Source organism: Cyprinodon tularosa, unplaced genomic scaffold (assembly GCF_016077235.1).
Source record: "Cyprinodon tularosa strain WSP-4 unplaced genomic scaffold, ASM1607723v1 ctg358, whole genome shotgun sequence".
Taxonomy (NCBI): Eukaryota; Metazoa; Chordata; class Actinopteri; order Cyprinodontiformes; family Cyprinodontidae; genus Cyprinodon; species Cyprinodon tularosa.
The window spans coordinates 176,989-199,204 of record NW_024039072.1 but is presented as its reverse complement, the minus strand read 5'-3'; the positions used below and the strand labels follow the sequence as shown (position 1 = coordinate 199,204).

The 22,216-nt window shown below is 41.1% G+C and overlaps 1 protein-coding gene across 1 annotated transcript; it reads right to left on the bottom strand.

The window, feature by feature from the left end:
* Window positions 1–981: 981 nt before the first annotated feature.
* On the bottom strand, window positions 982–20,858 carry LOC119790208 (axin-2-like). The gene is given in 12 exon segments (XM_038295648.1): window positions 982–2,264; window positions 5,695–5,820; window positions 6,844–6,933; window positions 7,038–7,271; window positions 7,349–7,498; window positions 7,590–8,002; window positions 9,445–9,585; window positions 11,162–11,264; window positions 13,978–14,118; window positions 19,038–19,631; window positions 19,633–20,003; window positions 20,657–20,858. Coding segments are annotated over 11 exon segments (2,358 nt in total). The 5' UTR covers window positions 19,872–20,003; window positions 20,657–20,858; the 3' UTR covers window positions 982–2,137.
* Between the last annotated feature and the right edge of the window lie 1,358 nt (window positions 20,859–22,216).

Here is a 22,216-nt window from a genome sequence, read left to right as displayed (position 1 = left end):
TTGTCTTACAGTTTGAAGGTTTTTGGAAAATTCCATCTTACCTGTTATCACATGCTAGTGTGCCTTAGGCAAGGCACTTACAAAACCAGGTTGTGTATCAAACTTTTTGCAAATTACTGTAGGTAGTACAACTGAGTGAATGCAGCTGTAGTGTAAAGCTTTAAGTGGTTAGCTTCACTAGAAATCGTTATATAAATTCAGTTCATTTAACATTTAATAAACTCTACAAATAAGCTTTGAAAGGGTGTAAAGAACACAAATGTTAAAAGAAACTTGTAGTAAGACATGTTTGTAATGTCAATGCACATGGCCTTAGTAATTTCGAAACTAAAACAAGAACAGAACCTTTCTGCCAACTTCACCATCAGGCACTGTTTTCCATCTCTTAAAGATCCACTTAAATTAAAGAAAAAAGCTTGTGGTAAACTGCTGATATATGTGTAACTTTAAATGGGTGTGAATACTTCTACATGCCATTCTGTAATATGAAGGAAAATGTTCAACCAGCTTTCATTTGAAAAATATAAAACTTTAATAAAGGCTACATCTCTCAATAATTACAATAATTATAGATCCATGTAAATCTTTAAATGAAACTCTGTATATAATGTATAATTTACAGTTTAGATATTATGAACCAAATACAACAACCAAAAAAGGCATTGGTGTAAAAAAAACAAAAAAGATAAAGCAAAAATATGATTACAGGACATTATTAAAAGCATAAAAATATCTTCTCAACATAAAAACCCTTCTGAAAACCAAGGGATATATATTAAAACCCTGAAACAGGGTAGCACATGGTATGGCATCCATGTAGGCACAGGTGCTGTACTCAAGAAACACCAGAAGTCATGTGTATGTGTGTGTTTCAGTATTCATACTTCAGAATGCATAATTACAATACATGCAGGAGTTCTGCTATATTTGATGTTACTGTAACAACATTCAAAAGATACTGGAGCGGAAATTCTTCACATATTTTTTTTACTTTTTTCCCCCCTTGCACACATTGGCTGACTTCATCTAGAGGTCGCTCTTAGTGGCCAGAACCGATTCTGTTAGCATGAGTTATTTAGGTGCACAGGCTGTAAACACTGTCTTCATTAGGCCATTTGTCTGTTTGAATCTGCCCCCCATCCCTTTATTTCCCGTCTCTGTGCAATGCCTGATTTACAAACAAAGGCACAACAAAAAAAGATTGAGCTCTGTCGCTAAAGAGGGAAAAGACAGGTAGAAAGGGGAGGAGTGGCGAGAGATTCAATGAGCTCTGGGAGATCCTAGTGTGACAACTTTGAACAAACTATCAGCAGCATATAAAACTGGGATCGACCACTATTGAGACGAAGCTTCAGCCTGGGACCCAGGTCGTTATTTTGGGTCTTAAGTTGTAAAAAAGGGTAGTGTAACGACCATAGTGGAACATAAAAATGGACAAACATTAAATATTATCACCACAGTATTCTCCCAACATTTAAAGCAGCTTGATCATTGGCTGGAAACAGGAAAAGGGGGTGGGGTCACAAGTTTAAGACATAGGATGGGAGAGGAAAAGATTTTTTTAATAAATACTAAAAAAAAACTTTTAACTCAAAAAAAAAAAAAATCAAATCTATATCTATATAGATATATATATAGATATAAATTAAATACATGTATATATACATATATATGCATGTATGTATATGTACACATATGGAGTTTCCATTAGCGCCTGCTTAGCCCACTGCACAGGACACCATCAGTCTGCCACCATGTCACGTCATCTGTATCTTCAGTGGTTATGTCCAAGAGAAGTCGGGGTGTTTCCTCCCCCGTTGTTTCTTGCCTTGGTTTTCATAGTTTCGTTCCCTTGTGTGTTCTAAGGCTGATTGGTTGAGAGCATCAGGGAGGGGGCGGCTCCTCCTCTGAGTTCGGCATACTTCATTGGCTCATCTTCCTTCAATCGGTTTTTTTTGTGCTGGATATATTAACTCTGTTTAGCTTAATAAGAAGAAATATGTAATAAAAAAAAAAAAAAGTCCAGAATTTTTTTTTTGTCTTTTTTTTTAACAGAGTCTGTTTCTCAAGTCCTTTAGGGAAAGCTTAACTTGTGGTTGGACAGGGAAAGGGCGCTGGTTGTTTGTGTTTCGTCTTTTTAGTCCATCCTCTCCACTTTGCCCAGAACCTTGCCCTCGTACATGGGCAGCACAGTGGCATCTTCCCACACTTCCTCAAACACCGCACCGCACTCAAACTCATCGCTCGCCTTCTTGAAGTAGTACCTGAAGAGGAAAAAAAAAACACACACACAAAGTAGTTTGTGATTAGAAAAAGCGTAGGTGAGAGTTGGAAAAGAAAGGAAAAAAAGGAATCCTAAGCTCAAACGATAACTGACAGAGCTGCAGCAGGAGGGCAACTGATACATTTCATCTTGTTCTAAACAGCTTTGAGGCTCCTACACGACTACTTACGTGTACACGCTCCCTTTAGTCCAAATCAAACACTCACACTCTCTTAGAGCCAGAAATGGATCTTGTACAAAACAACTTAGTCATAGCCTTCAATGCCATCCGTGAACACTTCAAAGGTAGAGCCTGACTCCACATCACACCGCTGCGCAAACACAGCTGAACCTCTCGTTTAAACACTCCCTGTGATAATTTGAGCCGCTAAAAACGGCTTGCCTGTGTGTGCTGGGCTCCTCGTTTGCAGATCTGTCCTGCAAGGACTTATTAAGTTGAAGGGTTAATTATAGGCTGTCCTTAAGCACCTCCCACCCACTGTTTTCCTCTCTCTCTATTCCCCCCTTCTTCTTTACAGTGTTTTTTGCCTTCTAATTGGGCTTGCTGTCAAATGAAGGGCCTTTCTGTCAGACAGGTCGACGTTTTAGGTGCCCGAGTGTCTGTCTGTGACTGCGCTTCAACGCCGGCCTTAAAAACTAAGTTCTTCAAACACACAAACACATTGCGAAAAAAGCTTGCCATTAACGACAGAGACAGAAAAGCTAGTGATGCCAGACAGAATCTGACCTTTGTTGGTATGAGAGTCTGATGGTGTGATAACCTTGAGTTAAGCAATGTTATTTATAAATCAGTTGTATTTTCTATGACATGTCAGGACATCCGTTTTTTCAGGCTGTGAGAAATCTAGACATTCAGCAGATAACAGGAGGGCTGAATAGATTAGACAAAGTTGCTGTCTTTTTGAACCTCTGTCAAAACATGTGCTGACTGTGAAAATCCATGCAATCTTTTGAAAGTCTGAAAGTGAATGTAATCTGCTTTTACTAAAATACATAAAAGAATGTTGGCAGTTTTGATGGCACTAATGTAAAATGCTAAAGTCAGAATTAAAATCTCAGCCCCATCGCCATTTCCTCAAAAGGGGGTAGAAAAAAATGTTCTCATGACGGGTAGGAACATTATATTAAATATATAGATATATATACTTTTGCTTTATTCATATAAAATAAGTCAGTTGTATCTAAAATCAGCATGGACAGAATGAAAACTGGAAACTGTGGAAGGCTCAAAATTTGGCGTTTTAACGAACACATCAGCAAATGGGTGCAACAGTGTGGATGAAGGATCTGCTCTGAGAATTTCTTCCTTAAGGTCAGGGGTCACCTGGCTAACCCGCTGCTCTTCTTCTTCACACAAGCGGAGATAACTCGCAGGGTTAGCTGTGTCCCAGTGACTGTGAAGTCTCCTGGTGTTCCTAATGATTCTACTCTCTACTTTAAACTCAGCAAAAAGATCAGCGGGAGGGGATTTAATGATAAGCTTTGTAATGGAAAAAAGCCATCATTTTGTCCATGTGTGCCTGCATTTAGAATAAAAATAGGTAAAAAAAAAAAAGTAGGGGGAACCAAGTGTTTAATGAGCTCAGCTTAGAGTCATTCAAACACATGTAAGGAGGGTATACATAAATATACACAAACAGCGTGGTTTTTGATTGATACTGCAGAACAATGTAAATGAGGTTTGCTTTATTACAGCTACAGAACATGCACCACAAAGTGACATTAAAAAAGAAATTTCTAAAGAAAAAATCTAAATTGATACCTTTCATTTATACATACTGTCTGGATTCATTTTTTTCCTAAAAACAACCACACTACCCATCTCCATCTAACTGATTGTCGTATTTATGTACTATGGTTTTTTTTTTCACAAATAAAAACAAAATTTTATGCTCTGAATAGTTCAAAGTCATCACTTTTTTGCAGACGCAGAGCGACAGAAGGAGTCTTTCCACTGGAACATGTTTTATGTGGCAGGATTTTTCTCTCCTCACAACATCTGGCACCAATATTGTCTGGCAGATCCGTGGAGTACTGTTCTCTGCTGAACCGCTGCCATGTCCAAATTAACCAACTCCACACATTCTGCTGCCATTGAAGCCAGGCGCTTCATCCCCCACCCCGTTCTCACAGGCTCACTGAAGAGTTATGGGATAGCTGGGGGAGCATTGGCTTGTTTGCAGGCCTTCTCCTTTCTCTTGCCTAACAAGCAGATGTGACTGCACATGAGCCTGCAAAGGCTTCACTTGTTGAAATATCAGGGAGTCCTCCCTGTAGCAGGTAGTACAGTAGTTTTAACTGTTGATTACCAGAACATGATGGAAGCTACTTATAAAACGTCCTAATGTTAGGAATATGGCCCCATCATCTCACACATACACTGAGGGTTTCAATCCTGTGCCCAGTACCCGCGGAAGAAAAAGGTGCTTGCACAGCATTTGATTGTAACCCCTGATGTAATAGTCGGGTGGAGGAATTTGAAGCATTGCGATAGTTCTAGCACACAAAATAAAATAGCCCAGGCTTCAAAGCCAAATTTATTAAGGTTACCTTAGCATGGAAATCAGGACCAGATGTGTGAAATTTCACTCCAGAACCCCCTTTCCGTCCCCATCTTTCTGTAAAGCTCTGAATAAAGTGGATGAGTAGAGGTTTGTTTCTTTGTCAGCTATCAGGCTCCAAAACTTCCCACATATAAACAAGTACAGTAAAAGGAAGCTATGTGTAAAGTTGATAAACTCCCACTGCTGTGATTCTTCTTCTGTCTTAACGGAACTATTCAAAGCGAGAAAGGCATCAGAAATTTGCACCAGAGAAAGTCGTTAAATGACTAGTTAGTATAAAATTGTAAACTAAAAGAATCTTCTTCCAAATGCTAAACACGATTCATTAACCAGTTGATAGTGACAACACTCTCTGTTTAATACAGACATTCATTTATTGTTAATTAGTTAACTAATTAACAGGTGGCCAAGTTTCGAAAAAAAAAAAAAAAAACAGAAAGCAGAGAGTTATGAACAGCTATTTAAAAATAACCTGTATTTCAGGCTATAAAAGGGCAGAGAGAGCAAGGCTTTCTGCAGATAACAGGAAGGCTAAATAGGCTGCAGCAAAATTCCTCCATTGTATTTCTGAGCATTAACCTCCTTATTTCATTAAATAAAATGTTTCCGTTTAAATTTGTCATGTAATACGAAGAGTATATTTCCTTTTTATTTTTCCACTTCCACCACAGTAAGATCATAAAAAATATTTTGGACATTGTTAAATAAAGCTCTTGAAGTGAAATCAGAATAAATTTAAATGGGTAAATCTGAACTTTACGAAATAAAAAAACATACTTTGGATCAGTACATGTCTATCCAGAGTCGTTTAATATAGGATTTGTTGTGTCACTGCAGCACATTTACCTATAGTTGCCTTTCTTGCTCAGCTGTTCTTTGAAGTGACCCAAGGTGAGGCAGTGGGTCTTCATCATGCTGCGATACGGAATTTCCTCACCACAGAAAAAGTACGTTACCACCAGCTCCTTTGACCTGAAATTTTGAAATAATATTAGCTTTTAGACAAAAAAGAGAATAAAAATATTTAACAAATAAGATAACAAAAAGTCGCTTGCAGAAAGGTAAACCAGAGAAACTAAGAGATCTTGCCACTAGGTTAGCACATTAAAAACAGCGGAGGTAATATGCAAAACAAAATCTTTTGGTTCTGGTGGTGTTTGTATTTCAGAAAAATGGGAGACATATATATATATATATATATATATATATATATATATATATATATATATATATATATATATATATATATATATATATATATATATATATTTAAAGCATGTATCATCTTAAAAAAATTAAAAAAGAATTAGAAGAGAAGCCAAGAACTATTTTGACTCATTACATGAGGGACGCATGAATAACGGGCTGGTTATACTCCGCAGCAGTATGTCGCAGTGAGCTTGACGCAGATATTTTTGATTTATGCCCAATTTGGAAGCGCGGTCTGCACTTTGTTATTCCATGCCACAACAACAATCACGAACTAGCTGTGGTCTAGATACGGCTGAGGCGGTGAGGAAGTAGGGGCAAGTTTTTCCAACAACGGAGGGACATGAGGGCAAAAAAGAGCTGGGATCCAGGTGGAAAAAGGATCCCAACGTTCTCGTGCACCTCTCTCCTCTAGTTGCTCCAACTTCACGAATCTTTTTCCACAATGACAGTCATACAAACAAAACAAGCCGGTAAGGTACCAAACAGAAAATACGCAGAGTAGAGCGGAAGTAGATTTGACCAATTAGATGCCTCCTGTCTGTGGTTGCCTACAATTTGGGAGAGGTGCAGCAGAGTGTCTGCAGAGGGGGCAGGGACGTCTCTGTGTTCACTGCGACACATACGCAGACGACCTAGTTTCGAAGTATAAATTTAGCCTCTGTAGAAATCACTTAAGCAGATATCAAACCAGATTTAATAGATAGAGGTGAGAAGAAAAAAACAAAAACAAAATAAAGGCACATAGTTGAGATTATTGAAATCAGAGCCAAAAAACATACATACTCTTCTGGGTTGGTTTGAGTGGTGCCTGCACCAGTTCCAACCGGTGGAAGGCTCCTGTCTCTCTGAAGGCTACTAGACGCTGTTGAATGCCTGTTAAGGAAAAGCTATGTTAAAAAACTATCCCCTTAAATTATTTTATTATTGTTATAAAGATATTCAAGACATAACATATTCCTTTTTGATTAAACTAGCACCTTTGCTTTGGCGGCTTGGAAACCTCTTCCAGTCTGCGACAGGCCTCCTCAAGCTGTGCCAGGGTGTTGGGAGGCGGTAAGGGGGGCATAGCAGGATCCTGGATGAAAGGATGGCCTGGGTGATGGCCGCGAAGGTGACTCCCATTGCAAGTGCCAGCTCCACCCCAGGTGTTGGTCCTAGCTGGCAGGATTTTGGAGTCAAGAGGGTTGATCTTCTTCAGGCCTTGAGTGCTGCTGAAATGAGAAAAATTCAGGTCAGTATGGGACGTGGTTTAGATCTTCTACTGTACCTATGAACTTGTGGAACTTGCCTGTGTGGCTTGTGCTTGCCCTGCCTCTCGCTCTCTAAGATCCACTGCCAAACATTCTGAGAGCGGTCGGTGGACACCATGGGAAGACATGGTGAAGACACACCCTCACCAGAGGCCTTCACTGGTCGCCTGGAAAAAGTGCTGCAGCAACTGGAGAGTCAACAGTGAGGCATTAGGACCCAGCAGTATTCAAATAGCACAATCTCAATACAGAAAGAGGCAGCTAGGATGCTGTACTCACGCAGGTGTGAAGTCGGAGTAATTGGCACCCCTTTGAGGGCAGAGGCACTGCACGCGCTGAGCCATTTCAGTCTCTATCTGCTCTTTCGTCTTGGGCCCAGCGTGGTGATGATGTATGTAGTGATGGTGGATATGCTTTGTGGATTGCCTGCCTGTCATCAGAACCTTAGCTGGACCGTGATAAGCACCAAAAAGACTTCCATGGCCGGAAGACACCAGAACGCCGGTCTGATCTGGAGAACGTGAACGCGGCGAGTGCCGCACCACACCAGGTGACTGACACCCGGGGGTCTTCAGGACACGTGAAAGGTGCTCATCTAAGATGGCCTGGGGGTCTTCCTCACACTGGGCTGCAGATGGGAGCAGGGGATGATGGAGGGAATTGCTGCTGCTGCCCTCCTCTCTTTCCTCCTCCTGTAAGCCAAAAAGAAAAGGCAATAGACTAAACATTAATAATCACAATTTTGAGGAACTTCTGTGTCAGCTTCCATCCACTTCTATCAATCATCCTATGAAGTCAAAGAGAGCAAACGCCTGAATAACTTGATGCGAGTTTTCTCCTTTGCTGCACTGTTATCTTCGCTAACAGGCTTTGGGTGTCCTTCATCTATAATGCAGAATCTGCCTGTGCTTCACAAAGAAACTGGCACTACACATATTCAGCAAATGTGCCACTAGAGAGCAACTAAGTGCTATTTAAAGGCACTTAAAGTGTGTCTAGAAACATAAGTTTGAAAGTTTCTTCTTCCAAATGAAATCGGGAAGAGCACAAAAGAAGAGCGAAGAAGCAGCTAAACCCAGACAAACTTTGCAATCCCATGCCACATACCCTGTTCTTAGTCATGCTAAAGCTGGCGTAAAGGCATTTGGAATGAAGTTCAGAACCACTGCCTGAAATTAATTGGATCCAAGTAGGAATTTACAAAGTGGGAGGCATATTTGAAGTCGACTATTTTTGAGGAGGCACAACGCCTGGCAGAGATATTCACACTCATTAACCATTCCACTTCTTATCTGTTCCACAGGACACGGCTTACATGTGAAAGGAGGCGTTAGTCAGATCAGACTAAAGTTGAACCTTTTTCGTTAACAGGCAAATGACGACCTGAGCAGGAGAAATATGTTGAACACACCATCTTAATTTTACTAATACTAATTTACCTCTTGGAATGACCTAGTCAAACCCAGACTTAAACGCTGTTGATAATTTGACTTGAACATTGATGTCTGCAGATGCTCAACATCCAGGAAGTTTGCCATTATTTCAAAAAGGACGTATAGATAAACATTTCTTCAGATGAACAAATCTAGTAGCGAGGAGTTGCAAAAGACTGTAATTGCAGAAAAATGTGATGCAATGCAGATTTTAAAGGTATAGTGGAGGATTTTCTTTTTATGAGTGGATTATCAAAATAGGTGGTCCTTGTAATAGTCAATCATTCTAGTGATATGTTTACCTAAGGCCATCCTACGTGCTCGTCCCCAGGTAGATATCTTAAAAAAATGCAAATCTTCTTTAAGTAAGCTTGTAAGAGCGATGCAAACAGCAGCTTTTAAACAGAGCATGCACGAGGAGAAATGGGCTTGTGCACGATCTTGCATGCGTTTAATAGGTGTTCCCTCTTTGGAGTGGGTACAGCGTTGTGCATGTGCATTTTTTTTTTAAGTGGAAAGGGTGGTTCTTTTCAAAAAATTGCTAAAATCCTACCCTATACCTTCAATATCATGTAATTTCCACTTCACAATTCCAGCTTGTGGTGGTATATCACATAAAGGTTTGTAATTCTGATGTGTCAAAATGTAAATGAGTTTGAATTGCATCAACAGTTTTGGAAAAGCGCTTTTCTTTTGCTTACCTCCTGAATTTGCTGCAGCCTCTCCTCCAGTGAGCTCATTGTGTCCTGCTCTCGCTTCAGCTTCTCCAGTTTGGCAATGAGCTGGGCGGCAAAGGCCGAGGGCTCGACTGGGGTCATCTCCTTAGGCAGCCGGTGTGTCCTCTGGAGAGTAAACAGCACAGAGAAAGAGACTTTAATAAGTGTGCAAGTGTGGCTACGTGGTGTTTCAGATGGATGCAATATGGTGCATTAATCCATTGCCCTTGCCCAAATCGTTTCTCGTTCCAAAAAGCCTTAAACTTTTCCAAAAAAAAAAAAAAAAGGACATAATACATATGCCCTTGGCCTCAAGCTAACCTGAACCTTTCTTGCTGCCCATCCCATCCCAGATCTCATCATGCCCAGTGCCCTTGGCGGTGCCAAGCTGCTGGGAGAGAGGAAAAGAAGGGGGTAGCTATAGCGGGGTAGCAGTTGGTCTCGCTTGGAGGGGAGGCCCCCTGCCTGTACCCTCTGTAGCCCAACCAAACCATCAGCAAGGCAGCCTCTGAAGTCAGCACACTTCAAAGGGCCCTTGTCAAACATCAAACGCACACTAGGGGAGGGAGGGACACACGGCTCTAAATCTCTGAATAAAAGCCAGATATCGACGAAGAAGAGAGAAAAAAAGGAGGGGGGCGAAATTAACAGCATGAAGAAAGAGGAAGAAGATTGAGATGTGTGTTTGTGGAGTGGCATTGGTGGCAAAGAAGGAAAAGAGAGAGAGAGAGAGAGAGAGAGAGAGAGAGAGAGAGAGAGAGAGAGAGAGAGAGAGAGAGAGTAAGAAGACAGAGGAGTCAAACACTGGGAAGATCTGAAGGAAAGTAGTAATTTATTTCCAGGCTGCATGCAGGGCAGCTCAGAGGTACTCTAGTCACATTATCCTCCTTTTTCTTTAACTATATGCGCTGTCTTCTCTTTCTCCATTTCATACTTTTTTGTTATTTGGCACACTGGCTTTCTTGATTTTGACTTTTTTTGTTGTTTCATCTCTTTGTAGACATGATAAAGGGAAGGAGAAAAAAGGCGAGCGGAGCTGCTGGCAAAGGAGCGCCAGCCCTGCACGGAGGCCCCTGCTGCCTGGGGCTGGTGCATCATGGGAGACAGAGCCATCTCCAAATCAGGAGGGAGACATTAAAGAGGAGCAAGTGGAAAAGAAAGACAGAGGGAGAGAGAAGGATAGATGGAGAAAATTGTGGCAAACATAAAATGCAACTACGAACACACATACATCCCCTCCAAAACAACACATTCCTGTGTTTGGATAAAGAAAGACAAAAGAAATGCGTGTTTGATTTTCTGCTTCCTAATCTGCATCAACCTGTTTTGACCCAGTTATCTAAACCACCCAACCACAGCTTAAGCAGGTCAGATAATATCTTACATCAAATGATACACAGACTTTCTCAAACACACAAAAGGAAATTGGACCGTATACACATGCTTGAGGGATCCTTGGTTTGTAAACTGACATTATGATGATTTTTTACATGAAATTGTTATTAAATTGACTAATGCTTCTTTGGCAATATGGCTAACCATATAGCCAAAGAAGCAAATTAAATGGAAAGAACCTTAAACATCAGTTATGCAGATGTTTTTTTTTTAGGGATTCTTTGAAAGTAAATAATTGTTTATAATTTAAACCTAAAAACACTCAAGTTCTTGCGGGCAAAAAAAGATTGTAATTAATGAAACTTACAGGAAAGTGTGGCAGCGTAACTTGGCCGTTGATCTTAATGTTTCGATGCATCTCTCGCTGGAGCTGCTTCTTGGTCCCCATCTTGTACGGAGGGATTCCATCTCTGCAAAAACAACAACAACAACAAAAAACCACATATTTAATATTATATTATTGTTACCAGCTAAAAAACTAGGATTTACTTTTGCCACATTATGCTTATTGTTTCAAAGCACATCTATAACAAGAGTGCTTAGATTGAAAGAGAAAAAACATACAAACGTGGCACCAACATGTGATTACCTACTAGAAATATTAATGAGCGTTAAACTCATCACTGCTTTGTATCAAATGTGTGTTAACAATATGGAGTTTGATTACGTCTTTGGAGAACAGGTTACATCTGTGTGACTGTGTGAGATACCAATATCTTTAAAACAAAGAAATAAATTCATGAAAAGTTTTCATTTCAAACAGTCTTAGTATTGCATATTTACCATGGATACGATTAGTGCGGCTTAAGGAAGTAGACAGTGATATGTGTTTCCATGAGAAATGTAAAATGAAAGGTTCAATAGCTTGTAAATAATTTCTAAATTGAGCAAGTTTTACCTTTGAGTAATTTAATTTTAACTTTGCTGTGCTCTGATGCTTTCTTGTTTTCTGCTATAGGTCATATTCTTGGACTGCTCTTTCACTCCCTTAATGAACCAATGACAACTCTCTACATTTGCGAGATATTGCAGTTGTTTTTCACTTCTACAGTTAGTTTAACAGAAAAAAAATTTAACAGATTTAGCTTTCATATGTTTAGTGGGTAGCTACAAAAGACCACAGCAACTTGCCAAGTTCTGGATCAAGTTGTTTTTGGTTGGAAACTTTGAAAAAAAAATATGTTTAGCAAGCGATGCTAAATGACTGTGGACAATTAGGACAATGTGTCTGGATATTGTAGGGATCTAACTACCTTGTCCACCCATTCTGTGTGACGGCTTCCTCCAGTCAGCTGCCACTTATGCTTGGCCCATTATTGCGGCCGTTTTGGCCGCTCAGAAGAGTCTGACCTAGCCCAAATGCTACTTTTTTTTCTGCTGGCTCTTTGAAATCTCACACTCATGCACATATGCACCCGCTGCCATCTTCGTTTGGCAAGCGCTCCGCAACGAGTCTCTGATCTCAGCAACATCAAAAGGCTGGTTTGTAAGATAAGGTAATGTTTGAAGTTGGTGCAGCAGCATTCCCCAGAGTCCAAGTAAATCCATAAATAAGATATAAGCAAAAAGAGAAAAAAAATCCCACCCCTCCACCTCTGCTACCATAAACCTTTCTTAGAGCTTCTCTTTTTAAAACCCCTCTCGTTTTTTTATCTGGGAAATTAGATTCAAAATTGCAGAAAGTCTTTTAACTGCTAATCAAACTGTTCCTTTGAATCAAAAGGAGACGAGGACGAGTTAAAAAATAGGACAAGTACTGCCGTTCAGCAGTTAAGCCATTTGTTACATCTGAGGATCTCTACCACATTTATGTCAGAAATATTTAGTAGTGGCACTATGACTCATGCTTCTTCTACCTAACAATTAACGCTTCCCATCTATAAACCATAAACCCTTAAAAAATGGAAGTAATTACAGGACACCTTTCAAAAGTGAAACCCAAATGGAGCCCCCGTGTAACCAACAAAGCTCACAAAATCCTTCCTGACTGACTACAATATTTATCAATACAGAACATCTGAGACCATATGAATGGACAGCAAGAGAAAGCAGCCGTAAACTCTTTTACCGTTTCATGGGCCCTCACTTTTATGGGGAACTCCTATTCAAAGGTGCAAGTCATTTTCAAAGCAGCCAGTCACCCTCTTATCCCACTAAGCTCCCCTCACCTAACAATAGGCTGAAAGCGATTCAGTTAAGCCCTTTATACTCTATGCACTTTATTTTCTCACTCCCTTGCACTTGGATCCTCACCACTCTCGCTTCCAACTTTGAAGGTGGAGGAGAGAAGCTGTAAGGGTGGACTAAACTGGCCAGGAGGAGGAAGAGTTGAGGGGTGGGGGTTCCTTATGTCTTGCCTCAGGGGCCTAGGAATGAGTAACCCCCATGAAAGCCTCGCAGACACATGATCTCAGCACGGCGCAGAGGCCAGTGGCAGGAAACCGAACCACCATGTGAGTAAGCTTTCTTTCATTTGGTGCCAACATTTTTCAATGACTTTGTCTTGAGATCCGAATGGCCAACACACCCCCCCTCTGCAGGTCTTCAAAGGGCAAAAGCGATTTGATAATATAAAAAAGTCTGGTGGCAGAAGGGTGGGTGGGATGCGTACATATCAACTTTGAGGAAAACGAGGCAACGCTTCCACCCACATCAAGATGTTCTTTTTTTCTCCCTTTTTTCCAGCCTACAACACATCAGAATAAACTTCAAAAGGCCTTCAGAAGTAATGACTTTCCCAGAGTTATCTCCCCTGAGGCTGTAGTAACAACTTCACATTAATAGAATTACCTGGAGTCAATCACAGAGGATAATTAAAATACATTACACACCATTATTCTTCGGCAATGCAGTCCATTGGCCCTGAGGAAAAGCCAAGCTTGCTGGATTACAAGGCCAAATATTTTTCTTTACATCCCTGGACTTTTTCCTGGGAAGGTGTTGACTGAAATCTGGCCGGTTTTCATACAGATACGATGGAAGTAATAAAATTGCACAGAGCTTTGGATGTGATCAGCTTGGATTAAAATAAGCTTCCTGAAAAAGTTGTAGCTTCATATCCAGACTCGTCTGGGCCTTTATTTATTTTTGTGCATAAGATATGAATAAAAGCACGATACTTACACACTGCTGTCGGTCATTGACAATGAATCATCCGTCGCTGCATCGCTTGAGATCTCACTGTCATTGGCACTGGTGGCGGGGGCAAAGACATAGCCAGAGTTGACAAAGTACGGGCTGGCAGGGTCTCCCCGTCGTTGGGACCTGTGCAAGATACAAGGGAAGGTCTTAAACACATGGTCCCCATGGGTGTGGTTGTGAAGAAGTGCTTCCTCCATGACAGTTGTTAAGTCAACGCTTAGGCAACAGCTTTGCAGCTGCACCAGTAAGAAAACAAGATCAATGACTGATCAATGACTGACAACTCAAGTACTATGATATTTTTTATATAGTGTAATAAATGGATCAAAACCAACAACTACAACCAATGTTTGACTAACTTAAACATCCAGCAACACATCTATGTTTTTACTTTAATTTTTTGAAATCTAGGAACCAGCTTAACCATTTTCTTTTTCGGGAATCGGGAAGTCAGACCTCAAAGTAAACAAAGTCAGCCAGAAAGAGACTAATCAGTATATGTTAATATTTGGAAGAATTTTGGGTGTATAACTAGTTCAGTTCAACTTTTTTTCCAAATGCTGAACACAATTCTTAAACTTGTTGCTAATTTGCCTGCATAATATGGCACAATTCTTGTATTTATTTCTCCTTTTTGGTCTCCATTCTGACTCCTATTACTCATATATTATATCTATAACACTTAGACTTGCCAGATATAAATTGAATGCCCTATGATAAGTTTAAATAGTTTTAAAGTGCAGCTGGGACATTTAGTTTCCTTTACTACTTCTTTAAAAAAGTCTTTAAAAAAAGCATACCGATTGTAGTTTGGTAAATAAAAGACAAACCTTTATTTAAAATATTTTCTTATATGTTCTTGTTGCACTGGCTTCCAAAACTCCCATATTAAAGTGAGGTTTGAGAACCAGTGTTTTAACTTCTCTAAAGTTTGGGTAAAAAGTATGTAGTTTTTGGAAATGGAACTGAAAAAAACATGTCTTTTGAAAACTACACAATGCTTTAAATTTATTTTTTTCCAAACAGCAAAGAGCATTATAGTGGTTTTCGGTTTTGTTGTAGTTTTAATTGTAGCCCCAGTTAAATTAGCACTGTAAAAATGCACTTAAAGGGGTCAAAGAATGCAAAACCGACTTCACTTTGTCATAGATGTATAACGATAGTTCAGTGGGTGAAATGGACGTACAGAGAAGTTCAAACCCTATCGACACATCCTTTCTCTGCTAATCTCACAATTCTAAACTTCCACCATAAAATAGGCGAATCCAAACGAAGCCCTGAATTGACATACAGACAAGCCCACTGGTTCACTATCGTAAATGCAGTGTTCCAGGCTGCATACAGAATGGGTCCATTTTTCAGTCCTGGATAGTCCAAACAATAGACTGGACCGGACCAGGCTTTCGAAACTAGCCACGAACTCTGGGTCTGGTCCGGGAACCCCGGCAGCCGGGGACTGAGAGACCGAACCGTGTTCAGGCTACCGTCACCGTGTCGGGTTTGGTCGCTCCATCCCTAGCCCCGGAGCTCACGGCTCGGTTCGACTACATGCTGCACTGTAGTCGACCAAAGTCCCAGATCATTTTGAACTTAGCCCCAGAGGGTTTTTTTCGGTATGAAAAGTAGGACATGACCGGGGAAAAAAGGATGTCTGGTCACCCTACCACATCAACAATTTGATGTTTCAGTGAGTGAGTGCTTGTTGCTATGATGCGTCTTTGCTCAGCAGCTTCACTCGTAAACCAACCAATCAGCACACAGCTTATCTAAATATTCATGACCATACCATAAAAGGAAGAAAACATTCTAGGGCTTTTAACCAGTCTTGCATTAGGGCTTATAGAACAGCAAATATGCTATTTTCAGCCCAACCAATGTTACACACCCTATTCAGAGACCTTAAGGAGCAGCACCAAATACCCTATATAATCATTCAATGATCTCTTTAAACTCTGATATTTGGGACCACAAGTCAAACCTTTTGAGCTTCCTGGATTGCAATCTGGGAGGTTTGGGAACCAGTACTTGAACATAGTTTGTTGCGTTTTTTCCTGATATATAAATCAATAGTGTGAAATATGATCAGTCATATTTTCAAGGCCCTTACTAATCTAACATATAGGGGCTCCAGACGTTTGTTTTCCCCAGACTCCTAATCTTTCCCACTTTCACCTTCCCGGGAGCATTTTCTTCTCCATCTCTCTTTGCTATCAGCCAGTCTGCCCTCCTGCCCCTCCCTAGCCACCTCTTCCCTGCCTTCCTTTCTAAAGTCTCTCTGTCTCTTTGCTTTCTATCCTGCTGTGTTGCATCCCTGCTCCAGGAGTGAAGGGGTGGACAGGGAAGGAGAGGAAGGGGGAACTTGAGCTTAAGAGAGGGAGTGAGGGAAATAGGGGGAAGGAGGGCCCCTTCTTTATGAGAATGCCTTCTGCCGGGAGAGCTGAGGAGAACCCCAGCATGACTAAAGCCATAGGCCCCAAGCACAAATCTGACCTTTGGAGAGTCCATGCAAAGAGTCAGGTATTTAGCACAGCTGGGCTCTCTGCACATACCCTCCCTCTCTCTCTCCCCATGTTTCTTTTCTTTCTTTCATTTACCCCCTTCCTGTTTTCCCCTCCTCTTGTCTCCCTGTCTCCTTCCAAAGCATGCTAAGTCTCTGTCAGACTGATCCCCCCCTTTCAAACAGAAAAAAAAAGATAAAAGCGCAGGACAGAAATGAAAGAGAAGGGCAAACACTGACGCACACAAATCCATTGCAAAGCGGGATCTGTGGTTGGAGTGGTGGAACTGAGACGAGGATGTTTTGTCGTGTCGTTCTACCGCTTTGGAGTCTGGGAGCGCTGGAGGTCCTTCCAAAAAAGTGACGAGGGGAGTCTGTGCAGTGGCAAAATTAGTTCCACATGTTTGAGATGGAAATTGGTTGACCCACAGAGACTGTGAGGGGCAGTGGGAAAGGGGGACGAAAGGGTAGAATGATCCCTCTCTCTCTGTACCTGCTATTCTTTTTAAAGAGGAGAAAAAAGATTGCGGGGGATCACACCAGGAAACCAGGATATGCCCACATGTCAACAAACCCTGCACTTATTGGTTCCCCTGCTCCGCACATGGGCACCTCTTACCAAATGAGGAACAGTTGTTATCTCACATCTGCTGACATGAGGAAAAACTACAATGGGACAAGTTGGAAATGAGTTACTACACTTAGTCACTGATTACACAAAATCTTTCATACATGTGCTCTAGCATGTGTCAGTTTGAGATTCTTATGGTGAGATAACCGTGAGTAAAAAATTAAAACATGTCCTCAGTGCCTCAGAATTTTCATACAAAAATGTACAACATGATCTGATTGTATTTGAGGTAGCAGCTGTTTGGCAGTTGCAGAAGCAATATGAAGCATTGCCCTTAATCTTTCCTTTCATTCCTGTCTTTGATATTGTTTTTAAACCTTGGTACGCCCATAATTTAGAAAATATAAAAATGTTGGACTGGAAACAATTTCTATATCTAAGAATATTCTAGAAACAAACAAGAAAGACAAAAATACCTGAAACATCACAGTTTGTACTTTAAGCCAGCTAGCCAGCAATGGGTAGCTGAGAAAGAGCAGGGCTGCATGACGAAGTCAATGAAAACCTAAGTCACCTCAGCACTTCTGTGACATCTCACAGCACCCTTGTCAAAACCTCATTATCCCTTGATGTCAATAACTATCTATTCCAGTAAGATAATTTAAAAAAAATCTACAAACTTGACATGTTCTTACAAAACAGGAATATAAGGAAATAACTCCAGAAAAGACAAGATATTTGCTTGACAGAACAAAGTATATATACATTTAAATCTCATTGAATGAAGCCTGACACAAACAATCCCAAGTTTTGGATAATATTCCTGGGCTCAAAAAGATTGCAGCTGTTGAACAATAAATAGAATGTTTTCTTCAAATAAAACTCAAATGCTTTCTGCAAACAGTTCGACTTTCATATTAGACCAAAAGAGTGATATCTGCAAAAGTTTCTTTTTTCTTGCTATCTTTAAAACTATTTTTCTTTTCAAAAAGTTAAGTAGGTTCTATGCTATTAAACGGAATGTGGAAAGACTTAGAGAGGGCAGAATAAATACTGATAATTTGAAATTTTGTCTATATATATATATATATATATATATATATATATATATATATATATATATATATATATATATATATATATATATATATATATATATATATATATATATGGTACTTGATGTAGCTGTAACAGTCATGAGGTTTTGGTGTCTGAGTTCATTCCTGAACCGGAGGAATGGTTTCAAAGCACAGGAAACTTGAGCAAGCCAGCAGAGGGCTGCCTGCAAGACACCATTTACTTAAAAGGAAGGCTCAGATGCATTGATGTTTTGTACCCATCCCCGCCACTCCACCCCTCCAACCTCTTGACTAACTGCAAGGCAGGAGGGCACAAATATACAGCCATGTTCCTCTGAGACCCTTTGATCATGTGGTTTTAACTCCCCTCAGTCAAAAGTAAAAAAAAAAATGCACCAACGAATTACCCAGAGATCAGAATCAGCCAATTTTCTGACTGACTGTGATCAGTTAACAGTAGTACACAGTATTTATTAATTATATCAAATGATGGATGCCAATCTTTTTTGGTCTAAAGAGATTCCATCTAATAGCTGCCTTGAACTACCTTTTTTAAATTAAATACGATTCAGAAGAGGGTTAGAAAAATGAGCTTTGATAAAACAACAGGGTTATTCTATAATGTTTTAACTTCTGACTAGATTTGGAAACCTACCTCATCTAATGGCCATTTTTTATATATTAAATGTGCAATAACAGGAATAAAAATTATGTGCAAAAATCAGACTTTACAGAAAACCTAAAATTAGTATCAGCATCTCTAGAAACAACTGCTTCATATTTAGACAGTTTGATGAGGCTTTGATGGTGCTGATTAAAGTATGGAACATTCAATGCATCAAGCAGTTCTGAATCTGATCACAGGGCTGCAAGGTGAGCAGGAATGAAAAGTTACCTGTAGGTCTTCTCCAGCACCTCAGCTGCTGTCCGGATAGTAGCAGTAGCCCTCAGGTTTTTTGCAGACAGTCCCACTACAGACCCCAATGCCTTTGCCTTCAGGTCACTGCAACTCCACTCCTCTTCCTCCATAAGAGGAGGAAGGTATCCACACATCAGCTTGAGGCTGCCCAGCGCGCCGTGGCTCATGTAGGCGGCGTTCTCGCAGCCAGTGCGCACGTATTCGAGGTATATGTCAGAGGTCAGGAACATCTGGTACGCGTTCTCCTCCATGTGGGACTGGATCTCCGTCTGAGCCTGATCGAACATGGCCGAGTCTATCTGCTGCTTCTTGATACTATCTCTTATAAAGGTCTTGGTTGCCGGTTTGAGCTGCTTTGCCACCACGCTGTTGTTCTCGATGTACCGCTTGAAGATAACTTTGGCAACTCGCAGCGTTTTGGTATCCTTTAAGTCCATCTGCCTGAAGCCGTTGCAGGCGAACCAGAAGTCCAAAGTGTCGACGCAGTGCTCCCGCTCCAAGAAGGTCCTGAACAGGTGAGCGCCGTCCAGGTCGCCGAGTAGGAAATGCAGAGACTTGGTCCATCGGACTAGGGGGCGAGTCCGGGGACGCGCTGCCCTCCGGCTCTCCGAGTCCATCCTCGTTCCTCCGCGGCGTGGAGCCAACAAGAGCAGCAACAGCGGGGAGATCTTTAACTTTGCTCTGGGCTCTCATTTTGCTGCATCTGTTCGGGTTGTAGCATGACGCCTCTCCCTCCTCACCCGGCACCGGAGGACGAGGAGCATCTTCTCGGAAGCTGCCGCTGATGTGCTCCGTGAGCGCCCTGCTCATGGCTCCGGCTGCCTGTGTGAGAGTGCCGCCGTGGTGCCTCCGCTTCAGCTCCCCCACCCTCCCAAAAAAAAAAAAAAAAAATCCTCCTCACTCTCTAAAAGCAGCGGGGGAGCTTCTCAGCTCCTCTTCACTCTGAAACACAAAGTATTGATCTAATCAAAGCCAGATCCTGCCTGAACTTCAAAAGATAGACATCAAGTAAACAGTCCCTTTCAAAAAAAAAAAAAAAAAAAAAGAAATAAAAAAGAAAGAAACTCGAGAAAAGGGAAAAATGAAAGATCTTTTTCTCCCTAGTTTCATTTATCTATTTATAACCTAAATGAAAGATCAATTGCAGCCCACATTCTCTATGTGCATTGATCTGCCACATCAAAAACATTTCACCGGAATAATCATCTCGCTAACTCTCTTCATAGACTCGCATACTATAGTGGATTTACACGTGTTCTCCTAACGAGTCCATGTCACAGGCTTCAACTCCAATTAATTCCCGATCACACTCACAAGCGCGCGCGCACCTTGTCCGCACAGATCTGATCTGCACCGCGACTAACTTGGTGGGAATCACAGATCTATGCGCGATTATTATCAGTCATTCATTTGTTTCTTTTTCCCTTTTACAGTCCGGAAACGCGTCTAAACTATCAAATACTACGGTGATCTGTTAGAAGCGGAGGTAAATGGGGGGGGGGGGGGGGGGGAACGCACCATAATATGAGCAAGCGAGAATAGATGGCAAATTAACTCAACAAGCAGCATAACACACAAAGAAAATATACACATACCATGGCAGTGCAGAGTAGAATGAAATCCATAAAAATTCAAAAGAAAGTAAAGATCCAAGTCCATTTCGACTCAGTCCAAAACTCTCCGAGTGGTTATACAGTCCCAGTGAAGAGTGACGGGCGGACTTATACGAAGGCTCTGCCGCGCCGCACGCACGTAAAGCAAACGCTGGTACTTGAACGCACCCTGTCCCATTCAACAACTGACCTCAGAGTAGGCAGGCTCTCCGCCTATGTAGATCGCCGGGGGTGTTAAAAATCTGAAAGAGGGTGGAGAAGAAGGGGGGTGGGGGGGTCACACGTTTCTTTTTTTTTTTCTTCTCTTTTAATCCAACCAAAAGAAGAAGCACCACCCGACAAATATTCCCTTTTTTTTTATCTTGGCTACACATTCATGCATTCATGAACTCTCTCTCTCCCCCCAACACACACACATAAGCTTCTTATCTATCACACCGTATTTCTCGCCCACAAACAAGAAACACAGCCCGCATTTCTCAACTTCAAAGCTGAGCAGCAGCACATCAAAGCGGCCGAGAGAGGGGGCCTGTGGAACAGCTTCCCTATACAACTCACCATCCATGTTGCCGCTCTGATTAGAAAACGTTAAAGTATGGTCCCAAACAAGCAGCCTTGGCTTCGGTCCCTGTCCTATCCTATTGGAGAAGTTTAATTCAGCCGCAAATAAAATAAAACTTATTTTTTTATTTTATCCTAATCGTCTCTTTGTCTCCACAGGTAGGTGTTTCAAGAAGTCATGGCAGGCGGTTGAAATCCTCGTGGCTGTTTCTACACCAACTGGGCTAAAGGTTTAAGTGCGGACTTCAAAGCGAAGAACCGCTGGCCTGGTCCCGGAAGAGACATAAAAAAGCGCAACATCCCCGACTTCACGTTATAAGCGAAATAAAACACGGATTAACCGCCGGGTGGCGAAATAATAACACAAAACACAAGATTATAAACCGTTTTCCATAAAAAAAAGCTATCCTAAAATTTAAAGTTACACGTGTATGATATATTTTTTTGAAAATGTGCAGAAGGAAGGACTAAAGTAGTCTGTCAGGACCTTATCAAAGAAAGCAATCTTCAGCCAACTCCCTGAGGCTTTGGATCGTCAGAATTAAGTGATCCACTGCATCAGAACTTTTATCCTAAACTACCCCTCTGTAACAACACAAAGTTTCAACAGGGATACAAAGAAAACAAAAGCAGTATTGTGGTTGACTGTGACCTTCTAAAGTGACAGGAGTACAGCCACCTTTGCGGGACCTTTGTGATCATCTAATTTTAACATTTATGAGATATTTTTTGTATTAGACAGAGGTACCTCTTGAACAAATTAAATCCACATATTCCATCTCTAAATATATATGCAAGCCATCCTGCTTAAAGATAAATAGAGGCAGACAAACAGGTCAAAGTGTAAATATGGATGGGAAGCGAAAAGTCTTCAGACTTGGAAAACAAAGTCCAGTGGATTGTTTTTTAACTTTTTTGGAATAACTATGACTTGGATGATTGAGAATCTTCACCAGCATCTGTTGCCAACATTTTGGTGGT